This window comes from Chelon labrosus (assembly GCF_963514085.1).
Source record: "Chelon labrosus genome assembly, chromosome: 7".
In the NCBI taxonomy this organism is placed as follows: Eukaryota; Metazoa; Chordata; class Actinopteri; order Mugiliformes; family Mugilidae; genus Chelon; species Chelon labrosus.
In genome coordinates this window covers 879,961-892,397 of record NC_140343.1, presented here as the reverse complement: position 1 = coordinate 892,397, position 12,437 = coordinate 879,961, and the positions used below count along the sequence as shown (strand labels likewise).

Sequence of the window (12,437 nt, the reverse complement as noted above, 5' to 3'; positions counted from 1 at the left end):
GCATCCGACACCGAGCACCGAGCCTGGCCGCCGGTCGCTGCCTGTCCCCCCGGTAGCTCCTCCCGCTCCCCGGTGTTGTTGTCGCGGTTCCGCGGGCTGGATCTCCACCGAGACGCTGCTGCTCCGGAGGGACGAACCGTGAAAACACGGAAACGGGGAGACGGAGCCCCGGAGGAGGTGATGGACGGAGCTGGTCCGACAGCAGAGCGTCTCTAGGCCCGATGGAAGCTGCGACACATCTGGACCTGGTACCTCTGGATCCTGGTTCCCGCTCCAGTCTGGGTTAAAGAGCCCGGTCTGTCAGCCCGGTTCTTCTGCTTCAGTTGCTGGTTCCGATAAACGGTCCTGATCCAGAGTTGGAGGGATCCTCCTCCTCCTCCTCCTCCTCCTCCTCCTCCTCCTGGTCTGGATTAAAGCCCATCAGGATCATGAATCATCCCGCTCTGCAGCTCTAATCTGGGTTTTACCGAGCCGGATTTACATCCGAGATCTGATCTGGATTACTCTGCTCCTGGTTCCGATCGGGTCACACCTGATCCGGTCCCGGTCCTGGTGTGATCTCGGTCCAGGTCCCGTCGGTGCTGGTTCTGCGGGGAGTCCTGCCGTCGTCATGCCGACGTCCCGGCCTGGTTCGGAGCCGGTGGAGTTCTGGGTGGACGGGTCGAGGCGGGACGGGACGGTGGAGGAGTTCTACACGCTGAGCGCCGAGCTGGGCAGGTCTGGACTGGGTCCGGGTCTGAGGGGAACCGGGGGGAACCGGGGTCCGAGAATCAGACATTTAAAGATTGATTCTAATATTACAGAGAAAGAAGTTTATTAAAGTCACAGTTAATTATTATTATTATTATTATTATTATTATTATTATTATTATTATTATTATTATTTGTTCAGATGATTTTAATAAGATTCACGTTTTAAAATTGATCTTTTTTTTAAAACTAACTAACTAACTTTTCGTCACATTTTAAATTACAAATATTTACTGATACTTATTGTTGAACTTATTATATTCATTTATTTGAGGGGTAATGCAGCTTGGTATATAGATCTCATATATATAAATATTTCAAATAAACCAAATTGTGAGTTCTTTCAGTTCTAAACTAATCACATCTTATCTTCCAGATGTTTTACTTCCATTAGAGACTTTTCTGGTATTTTTATTTAGAATGATATTTATTTCTTTGTTTCCTGATATGTGACTCTTTTTTATTTCTTTATAGTCACATCCGTTTGACTTATTTCAGACTACGTTCTTTTTTACATATGTTTGTTGAATGTTTTCATGTCCTAACCCTAATAATAATAATAATACATTCATTCTGATGTTTGAGGACGAAACATTAGGAACACCTGTCCTCTTCCACTGCTCAACATTTCAGCAGGAGGTTTCCAACATGTGGGCCGGGCCCCTCCTCAGGGCCACTATGACCCAGTCTGGAGGGACGTCCTGGTCTCAGTCAGCTGTTTGTTTGTTTGTTTGATGATGTCAGTAAACAACAACAACAACAACAGTTCACATGGAGTCGCTGACGGATTCAAACCTGTGAGAACCAGCTCTGCTACCAGGTGTCCTGTTGCCATGGCGACCGGCCAGGACTCTGTGTGTGTGTGTGTGTGTGTGTGTGTGTGTTCTTTTCAGATGGATCTGTTTCCTCCATCTGTCCCAGAACAACACCAGACCCCCACCCCCCCACCCCCCCAACACACACATCTTCATCATCTTCATCATCATCATCATCATCAAAACTGGACCTCTACGTTCAGAAAGTTCTTCCCCCTGAGAAGGAACCTTTGTCCTCTGGTGGACCAACAGGTTTTAATGATACTGGGGTGGAACCAGAACCTCTGACCTGATAAAGTTCTGGTCCAGGTTTAAAGGTTCCCGTGGTGGAACCAGACAGAGGAACCTCCGACCTGATAAAGTTCTGGTCCAGGTTTAAAGGTTCCCGTGGTGGAACCAGACAGAGGAACCTCCGACCTGATAAAGTTCTGGTCCAGGTTTAAAGGTTCCCGTGGTGGAACCAGACAGAGGAACCTCTGACCTGATAAAGTTCTGGTCCAGGTTTAAAGGTTCCCGTGGTGGAACCAGACAGAGGATCCTCCGACCTGATAAAGTTCTGGTCCAGGTTTAAAGGTTCCCGTGGTGGAACCAGACAGAGGAACCTCCGACCTGATAAAGTTCTGGTCCAGGTTTAAAGGTTCCCGTGGTGGAACCAGACAGAGGAACCTCCGACCTGATAAAGTTCTGGTCCAGGTTTAAAGGTTCCCGTGGTGGAACCAGACAGAGGAACCTCTGACCTGATAAAGTTCTGGTCCAGGTTTAAAGGTTCCCAGGGTGGAACCAGACAGAGGAACCTCTGACCTGATAAAGTTCTGGTCCAGGTTTAAAGGTTCCCGTGGTGGAACCAGACAGAGGAACCTCTGACCTGATAAAGTTCTGATCCAGGTTTAAAGGTTCCCGTGGTGGAACCAGACAGAGGAACCTCTGACCTGATAAAGTTCTGGTCCAGGTTTAAAGGTTCCCGTGGTGGAACCAGACAGAGGAACCTCTGACCTGATAAAGTTCTGGTCCAGGTTTAAAGGTTCCCGTGGTGGAACCAGACAGAGGAACCTCTGACCTGATAAAGTTCTGGTCCAGGTTTTAACTGGTGCTGGTTTTGTGTTTTGTCTCAGAGGAGCGACGTCCATCGTGTACCGGTGTGAGGAGAAGCAGACCCAGAAACCGTACGCCGTCAAGGTCCTCAAGAAAACGGTCAGTGGTTCAGTCTGTTGGAGCAATGAGCCAGAACATTATGACCAGACACATCTGTGGTGTCCACGTGTCGTTTGTGGTTCCTGCTGCTTCCTGTCTCTGTTCTGATCTGAGCCGGGTCCATCTGGTCTCGTTCTGATGCTTCTTCTGTTGCAGATCGACAAGAAAATAGTTCGCACTGAAATCGGCGTCCTGCTGCGTCTGTCCCACCCCAACATCGTGAGTATCCACCGTGTCTTATCTTCTAAATGAAATGTGATCTGAATCAGTGAATGAACGTCTTCTCGTCCGTGGCTCAGATCCAGCTGAAGGAGATCTTTGAGACGGACACCGACATCGCTCTGGTCCTGGAGCTGGTGACCGGAGGAGAACTGTTTGACCGGTACCAGAACCATCATGGTTTAGTTTCAGCTGGTAGAAACCACAGCGTTAGTCAGACACATTTAATTAACTGTAACACAACATTACCACCTGCTGTAGATACTGGCAGTGGATTGGTCCCCGCTCAGGGAGATAAAGCGAGCAGCCAATCAGAGGGCACCAAAGCCCAGGTGTGAACATCCAGGTGTCACCTTCCTGTTTCTGTTTCCAGGATTGTGGAGCGAGGTTACTACAGCGAGAGAGACGCTGCCCACGTCATCAAACAGATCCTGGAGGCCGTGGCGGTAAGACGCTGCGTTCACTGACCGGTGTAATTTAGAGCCTGATAAAGCTTAACAGGAACTACAGAGACACTGTCCTCTAGAGAGACAGGAACTACAGACAGAGACACTGTCCTCTAGAGAGACAGGAACTACAGACAGAGACACTGTCCTCTAGAGAGACAGGAACTACAGAGACACTGTCCTCTAGAGAGACAGGTACTACAGACAGAGACACTGTCCTCTAGAGAGACAGGAACTACAGACAGAGACACTGTCCTCTAGAGAGACAGGTACTACAGAGACACTGTCTTCTAGAGAGACAGGTACTACAGACAGAGACACTGTCCTCTAGAGAGACAGGAACTACAGAGACACTGTCCTCTAGAGAGACAGGAACCACAGACAGAGACACTGTCCTCTAGAGAGACAGGTACTACAGAGACACTGTCCTCTAGAGAGACAGGAACCACAGACAGAGACACTGTCCTCTAGAGAGACAGGTACTACAGACAGAGACACTGTCCTCTAGAGAGACAGGAACTACAGAGACACTGTCCTCTAGAGAGACAGGTACTACAGACAGAGACACTGTCCTCTAGAGAAACAGGTACTACGGAGACACTGTCCTCTAGAGAGACAGGAACCACAGACAGAGACACTGTCCTCTAGAGAGACAGGAACCACAGACAGAGACACTGTCCTCTAGAGAGACAGGTACTACTCCTCAGGAACTAGTTGCCACGTTTAGTTGCTGCTGCTGTTGTTGTTGTTGCCGTTGTAATGTTTCAGACCGATGTAAAACTGAAACCCAGCCCTTGTTGTCCATGTCGGAGAGCGGAGCAGAGTCTGGGTTGTCCAGCTCTGATCGATCTGCTGCCACATCTCTGCTCCGTGTGGATCATTTAGCTCCGTCCATCCCTCTGCTCATTAGATTACTGCTGCCGTCTGTTCTGTCTCTGCAGCCTCACACCAAACCCCAGCCATAAACCGTCTGTTTTTAGATCTGAAAGGTGTCATGACTTCTGTCAGTGTGAATCTGTGACGTTATGTGAACACTGGCTGCTGCTGCCGTCTTTGCTCTAAACTCTGATGAATGCAGAGATGCCACAGAAACAGAAAAACGCTGTCAGGTTTGGTTTCTGTTCCTGGTGTAGGAGTGAGACCTCCTGCTGCTGCTGAATCACGGTCTTCCTGATTTAATCAAACGTTAACGTGGCACAAAATCATATTTAAAGGTCAGCGTGTGACGGTTAATGAAAACCACGAGGCGTTCACTGACAGGACAGAACTGAACTGTTCACAGAAACACACACAGGAATAAAATAAAATAGTCAGTGAATCATTATATCTGATAATTATTAACTTGCTGATGGTCTGAAGCTTTTTGTTTGCAGTAATCATGACGCCTGCCTGACAAGACGAGTTCAGGGGAAACAAACACTTTATAATCACAACCCAAAATGTGTCTCCACCTGGTCTCACCTGTCCATCCACCTGGTCTTAATATAAATGTGTCTCCACATGTGTCCCCAGCCAGCACTTGAGATCTGATCTCAGTTTGTGTGTCTGTAAATCAGCAGCGCCATCATGTGGTCAGTAGAATATTGTAGCAGCTGCTGTCTCTAATGGATCTCTACCTACCGCTGGATCAGAACCATCAACAGCTGCTGGTTGACTTGGAGACATGATCCAGATGTTGGAACAAGATGGAAAGACTCTCACATGTTAAGATCTGATTTATTTTAGAGAAGGAAGGAAGGAAGGAAGGAAGGAAGGAGACTATTATCCTGGCGTTTGATGTTTTAAATGAAAGCAGCTTCTTATTTATGATGTTTAAATGGAGGACAGTGGTCAGAGACGTTTGTGATGAACCTGGCCGTGGCTTCAAGTCTCTTATGTAACATCAGCTGCTGAACAGATTAAACCCAGAGGATTAACACACACTCACATCGTTCTATCTCTGTGAGGACCTTACACCAACACTGACCTTTACCCTGAAACCAACAACCTCAAAAAGAAGCTCAGAGAAACGTCCTCACAACTTCATAAAAACAGCACAAACACACACACACACACACACACACACACACACACACACACACACACATCTGACCGACATACGTCTGTTTATACGCGTGTGTGTGTTTGTGTACATGTGTGTGTTTGTGTACATGTGTGCATTAGGATTACAGCGTTGCTGCATTTGTTGGATCAGATGTGGCGTTAATCTGCAGCGTAGAAACATCCTGCAGCACCTGAACACATCAACATCTTTATAAGTCTGAGCCAGGACGAGATGTTTGACACGGCTTCACTATAATATAATATAATATAATATAATATAATAATATATAATATAATATAATAATATATAATATAATATAATATAATATAATAATATAATAATATATAATATAATATAATAATATATAATATATAATATAATATAATAATATATAATATATAATATAATATAATATAATATAATAATATAATAATATATAATATAATATAATAATATATAATATAATATATAATATATAATATATAATATAATATAATAATATAATAATATATAATATAATATAATATAATATAATATAATATAATAATGTGTTGTGTTAGATGAGATTAAAACTAGTGGTTATTAGCTTTAATCTATTTAACTCTCCTCCAGGTTGGTCCTGGGTCGTCAGTCAGTTCCTCTCTCCATCTCTCTACCCCCCCCCCCCCCCCCCCATGTGAGGAGGCCATCTGTCTGTTCATCCTGCCAGAACCCCTCCATCAGCCCCTCCACCTCACCTGGAGTCTTCCTCTAGACGTCTGCAGTCATTCAGTGTCTTCTGTGTTTCCTGTCTTCCAGTATCTTCATGAGAACGGCGTCGTTCACCGTGACCTCAAACCAGAGAACCTGCTGTACGCCGACCTGTCGCTGGACGCCCCGCTGAAGATCGGTAACACACCCGTCACTGTCCTGTCCTGTCAGTCTGTCTGTCTGTCAACGTCCCTACAAGGTGGTTCACGCTCCTGTGATTAGAAACATAGAATAGAATAGAATAGAGCCACTCTTGGCTCATTATCCAGTTCATTTCAGTTCCTCTGAGTCCAGATGGCCGCTGAGACCGTGGCTAACAGTTCCAGATGGAGGACGCTCAACACCTCCCTTCAGTCCAGAGACACCTCCTCCTTCACCCTCCAGGGTCCTCCAGACTTCAGAGTTCCTCTCCTCCTCCTCTCCTCCTCTCCTCCTCCTCTCCTCCTCTCCTCCTCCTCTCCTCCTTATTAGATCTAAACATGATAAGATGTTCTTCTCTCCTACAGCTGACTTTGGTCTTTCTAAAATCATTGATGACCAGGTGACCATGAAGACTGTCTGTGGTACTCCTGGATACTGCGGTAAGTACACAAACAGCAGCAGTGTGAATGGTGTAGTAGCAGTACAGGGTGTAGTACATGCTACAGTATAGTAGTGGATGTGTTTATGGGATGCAGTGATGCGTTCACTGCAGCCGTGGCTCTGTGGGATTTCTCAGTGAGTTCTCCTCTCAGCCATCTGGCCGCTAACAGACTCCTCCTCCTCCTCCTCCTCCTCCTCCTCCTCAGCTCCAGAGATCCTACGGGGAAATGCCTACGGGCCCGAGGTGGACATGTGGTCGGTGGGCGTCATCCTCTACATCCTGTGAGTCCATCAACGCCTCCGACGCTGCCGGCGTCCACACTCTGTCCTGAATCATTCCTGTTAAAGTTTTACCATCACAGCCATTAGAGTGATGACGTAGCTGCTTCCTGTTTATCTGGTGTCCTCAGACATTAGCTGGGTATCACTGCCATCTTATTCTAGTCTCCTCGTCTTCCTGTCGTCTGTTAAATGTTCGTTTAAGTCTCAGTAGCTGATTAATTATTACGACTGAGACTCTCTGAAGGTTATTTATTGGTCTGCAGAGTTTATTTCTGAGCCAACCGTCTTCTTGTGTCCAGACTCTGTGGGTTCGAACCATTCTTCGACCCGAGGGGGGATCAGTACATGTACAGTCGCATCCTCAACTGTGACTACGAGTTTGTGTCTCCGTGGTGGGACGAGGTGTCCCTCAACGCCAAGGACCTGGTGAGTCCTCCCACCGCTGATTGTGCATTGAGAATATTTACTGTTGGAGATGAATGACTTGGTTTGTTTTTCGTGTCGCGGACGACTTGAGACTTGTTTGAACTTAGTGTTGAATGAAAAGGATTGACTTGGATTTGTTTTTTAAATAACTAGTATTTTGTTTGTCTGTCATGACTGGAACGTTCCTGTGACCAGAACAACGGATTGAACACTACTAGGACTTGTCCCAAAAGACTTGGATCTATTTTTTGGAACAACTTGAGACTTGATTTGAACTTTGTCTAGAATGGACACGGCTTATCTTGAATTAGCTAAGACCTGTCTGAATTGGCTTGACTTGGACTTGTCTCAGAAGGCTTGCGTTTGTTTCTGAATAACTTGAGACGTATTTTATTTGTCTGAAACTTAACCTGGACTTGTCTTCAAGGACTTGGATTCATTCTGGAACAACTTGAGAGTTGGTGGATGGACTTGGACCTGTCTTAAAAGACTTGGATTGGTTTTGAGAAGTCTTAAAGTATTTGGTTTGTTAATCTGGACGTCTCTGGCATGACTTGGCACTAGACACTATGACTTGATGAGTTCAGAGAAGAGACTGAACAGTGTCAGGACTTGTCTCAAATGACTCTCTGAGTCTCTTGACACTTGAACTCGGTTATGTCCCGTTGGTCCATGTCCATGTCCAGGTCAGTAAACTGATCGTCCTCGACCCTCGTAAGCGCCTCAGCGTCCGGGAGGCCCTGCAGCACCCCTGGGTTCTGGGCAAGGCGGCCCGGTTCTCCCACATGGACACCACCCAGAGGAAACTGCAAGAGTTCAACGCTCGGCGCAAACTTAAGGTTAGTCACCTGATGATGGGACAACGATGCAGAACGACTAACACAGAGGAGGAAACGTTTACAACAGAAAACCAAACAGGATTACAACTGAAACACAATATCATGACATTTTCAGATGGTGAAAAGTCACATTGACGTTACACTTGTTAAGACCTCCACCTTTCAGATGCTAATTAGCTAAAGCACACGTCTGCTAAGGTTCTCAATCATCCAGGTCGTAGTACATCCAACAATCTGAGACAAACTGTTGTGTTTGTAGAAGACGTTTCCTCTACAAGTGTTCAGCTCTAAATGATGGTGGAGAGTTTAGGTTTTTATCACCTGAAGGTCACATGACCAGAGTCTGTTAAAGACCTGATACTCACCTGGACCTGGACCTGGACCTGGACCTGGAGGAACCTGTTCTGATCCTGTCTCCTTTCACCAATGAATGGTTCTCTAGTTACATATCCAATAAACAAGCTGAAACAAGAGCGACTGGACTTGTATAATGGTAGTAGCATCCAAGTAGCGTCCAAGCAACGGCAGAAGCTACACAGATGAGTAATGAAATGCCTTCAAGGAACCCAGCCACTAGGACGAGTCAACGGAGACAACAGACAGATTCCTCCAGTTACAGGTGAGGATCAGGTCATTAACAGACTCTAATAAAAGAACTGGATGTAAAGATCTTCAAGTCCAGTCTTGTTTCAGCTTGTGTTTCGGGTAAACCACGACCTGGATGACTGAGAACCATCATGACGTCCTCTAATAACCTGTTAAGTCCAGAGACTCTGGTGTGAAGGTGAGAAGGTGTGAAGGTGTGAACGTGGGTGAAACCACATCGTTGTCTGGTGTGTTTGCCAACAGGCTGCCATGAAGGCCGTTGTGGCCACCAGTCGGATGCATGAGGGATCACGCCGTCGCACTGACAGCTGTGAGATTCCAGGTTCGGGGACTTCCCGGCAGAGCAGCATGCAGCAGGACCCGCCTCCTGAATCCACAAGCCCCGCCTCCACAGACACAAAGGCTCCACCCCCGGACCAACAGATGTCACAGGAAGCTGAAACGAAGCCCGCCACCCAAAGTGTCCTCAGTCCCTCCCCTCCATCCAGCCCCAAACTGCCCAACTCTGATGTCACAGCCAAAGGCCCCGCCCCCACCAGACCTCCGCTGCGTGCTGATGGGTTGCGACAGGCGTCCGTTATCCCCAAAACCGTGCTGGTCCAACCCCGGCTGCCGCAGAAGAGCTGCTCTGTCATGGAGCCCGCCGCCAGAGTGGAGGCCACGCTAGGCACGCCCCCGAGTCCCAACAACCTCAGCAATGGCTTCACGTCAGGGGCGGAGCCTAGCAGTAAGACCGCCCACTGCCAGTAATCACCTGACAAACACACAGCTAACGCTCCATCAGCCCTTTATAAACGGGACCAAACTAAACCAAAAGAATCTTTAACACCAACTCACATTTAACCAGTATCACCACGACTTCCAGTTTTGTAGCTCAGCAGTCATGCTAACATGCTAACACGCTAACTGACTCACTGAGGGTTTGTTTAAACTTCTGGTTTTCAGCGTGGGGGCTGGAGGTTCATCAAAAAGCAAAGACTAAAGCACGACCCTGGTCCTGCTGCTGTGGTAAGAAAAACAACATTTAAATACTTGAGAAAATATTTAAAGATATTATTTAAGTCGAGTACAAGCTGGCCAGGAGTGTTAGCAATGTGCTAGTTAGCAACATGCTAGTTTTCTGGCTGCAAACAGAACATCATGGTTCATATGGTTTCTGGTAGATGAGTTGTGTCACATTAGAGTTTAATTATAATAACATATTATAGAAAATAGCTAATTGACAGTTAGCAAGCCAGGAAGCTTGGAAGCTGAGGCTGGCATGCTAGCAGTTAGCTCGTCTGTGACTAGTTCACCAGCTAGCTCTGAATTACACACACCAACATGCTCATTGTCTTTCTTACCACAGAATGAACTAAACAGACGAACGCGTTTACAGACGATTAAATCTGATCAGAGAGAATCTGGTTAACACCTCGGTTTGTTTGAGCATTTGGTGAAACAAAAATAGTTTTAAACATTTCTCATTTAAAATTTAAAAGAGTTCAACATAAAGCGGTGGATTAGCTTCAGTAAAATAAGTGCACATGAATGTAGTCCCTGTCTAAGTGGACAGATTCTTCTCTTCCTGTTCGATGACATTTAATCTTGTTCAGATGTTGTTTGGAGCACGTGTTGACACCAGGTGGGAAAGGTTCAGTTTAACTGATGGATCTCTACAATCAGAACAAGTTGGTCTCCGGCTGTTTGAACTGAGTTCTTGGTTTTATCTGCAAACTGTTCTACATCCAGTTACGGCCTCAATAAAGGAGCAGTTCGACATTTTTGGAGAATATTTATTAATGAAACGTTCAGATGGACATGACCGTCATGTGAGTGCGTTCAGTTCAGCTTGACACTGAAAGGACAAAACATTTAGTTCTGGGCGGAGGGATACACTGATGTTAGTCAGAAAGTAGTTCCAGCTGAACGCACAAACATGAGGCTGAAATCTGAGCGTTTCTCCTCAAAAACAAAACTTTTCCTTTAAGTCCTGATCGGGACAAACAGACGTCTTCTTCTTCAGAAGGTGAACTTTTCCTCGGACACTGAGGACGGAGCTGATTGTATTTTAATAAACTCTGGACGGACTTCAGACTCTGAGAGACGGGAGGTTTTTATCCTTTCTACTCTTTACCGTTGACCCCCGCTGACCTGATGGGTAGATAGCGTAGCTCCGGTGTGTAGCGTTCAGGTGAGTAGTAACTTGTGGTGTTCGTGAACTTCCAGTAAAACGTTGTTTGGTTTACAACAGTGACGATGCTCTCCTGTTTGCACTGTACATACTGTAGTTTGGTTTTTAGACATCTTTACTCGACCAGTGTTCACCCCCCCCCCCCCCCCCCCAAAAAAAGAACCCAACAAATTTGATCCTTGTTGAAAATCATCTGATCTGAAACCACACGTTCTACCTCTTTCTGTACAGGGGCTTCCACATCCAATCAAACAGAAAGAAAGTCATGAGACGATCAACCACACAGAGCTACGGTGGCTGAGACAGTCCAAACTGAGACAACACTAAGAGACTGATCATTATCCACCACATCATCCTGGAGTTATTCTGGATTAACTGCTGCATCACAGAGCAGAAAAAAAAACTCCTAACGTTTGCATCAAACATCAGGACAAGGAACAATGTTCCTCCTTCAAATACCAACCACTGAAGCCTGATAGGTCTGTGTACTTTCTGGTATTTAAAGTTTGGTTTGATTTTCAATATGAAAACCAACCTTTGGTCCTTTTATCTATGAAACCAGAAAGAGAAGTAACCAATGGTTATTAGATTAGATAGAAGAAGAAGAAGAAGAAGTAGTTTCATCAGTGATTTCAGATCTTTTCTGTTGCTCTAAACGGAGCATGGACATGACTCTGGAACAATATTTAGATGTAATTTTAGACTTTCTGACTCGAGGTATCTGGTCATCTGGAGAAGAACCAGGTTTATTTAGAGCTGAACACAATGATCATGGTCCAGAGAGACCTGGACCAGTGGTCACCATGGAGACTACTTCCTGGACCAGAGAGACCTGAGATTAACTTTAGACGACACAAGAAAAGAGAGGGTTCTATTTTTGGATTTAAAAGTAAAAGTCTTGTTTTTTCTGTTTTCGTTTCTGGTTTTAAAATGAAACTTGAAATAACCATAAAATGCACAGACCCTGGTAACATCATTATGATCCAGACAAATAAATCCAACCAATCAGAGACTCTTAAACTAGCTCAGATGACGTGCATGACTACTGTTACTCTTCTGTCCATCACCACATTAAGCCCCGCCCCCACATGATCTGATTGGCCCAACAGATCTTTGCTGGAGCAGAATTAGTTCCTCACTTAGAGACAACACCAGATAATAATTAGTATGTGGTGGAAGTTGGTCTGAGTTCAGAGAACCTGAATCTGGTTGAGGAGACAAACCTCGGTTTGATTCCTCTGGTTCAGTTTGACTCTGTTCGTCTTGTCTCAGCTGACTGTCTCTGACTGTCTCAGCTGTCTCTGACTGTCTCAG

The 12,437-nt window shown here is 45.8% G+C and overlaps 1 protein-coding gene across 1 annotated transcript; it reads left to right on the top strand.

Annotated features, from left to right (window-relative positions):
• The first annotated feature begins 489 nt into the window (after window positions 1-489).
• Window positions 490-10,822, top strand: LOC311490255 (calcium/calmodulin-dependent protein kinase type IV-like). Its single transcript, XM_084547658.1, has 12 exons — window positions 490-717; window positions 2,678-2,756; window positions 2,913-2,975; window positions 3,056-3,138; window positions 3,349-3,421; window positions 6,264-6,354; window positions 6,722-6,796; window positions 7,004-7,079; window positions 7,379-7,505; window positions 8,192-8,344; window positions 9,194-9,677; window positions 9,896-10,822. The coding sequence occupies exons 1-12, from the start codon at window positions 611-613 to the stop codon at window positions 9,976-9,978; spliced, it is 1,494 nt and encodes a 497-aa protein (XP_084403784.1). The 5' UTR covers window positions 490-610; the 3' UTR covers window positions 9,979-10,822.
• Window positions 10,823-12,437: the final 1,615 nt, after the last annotated feature.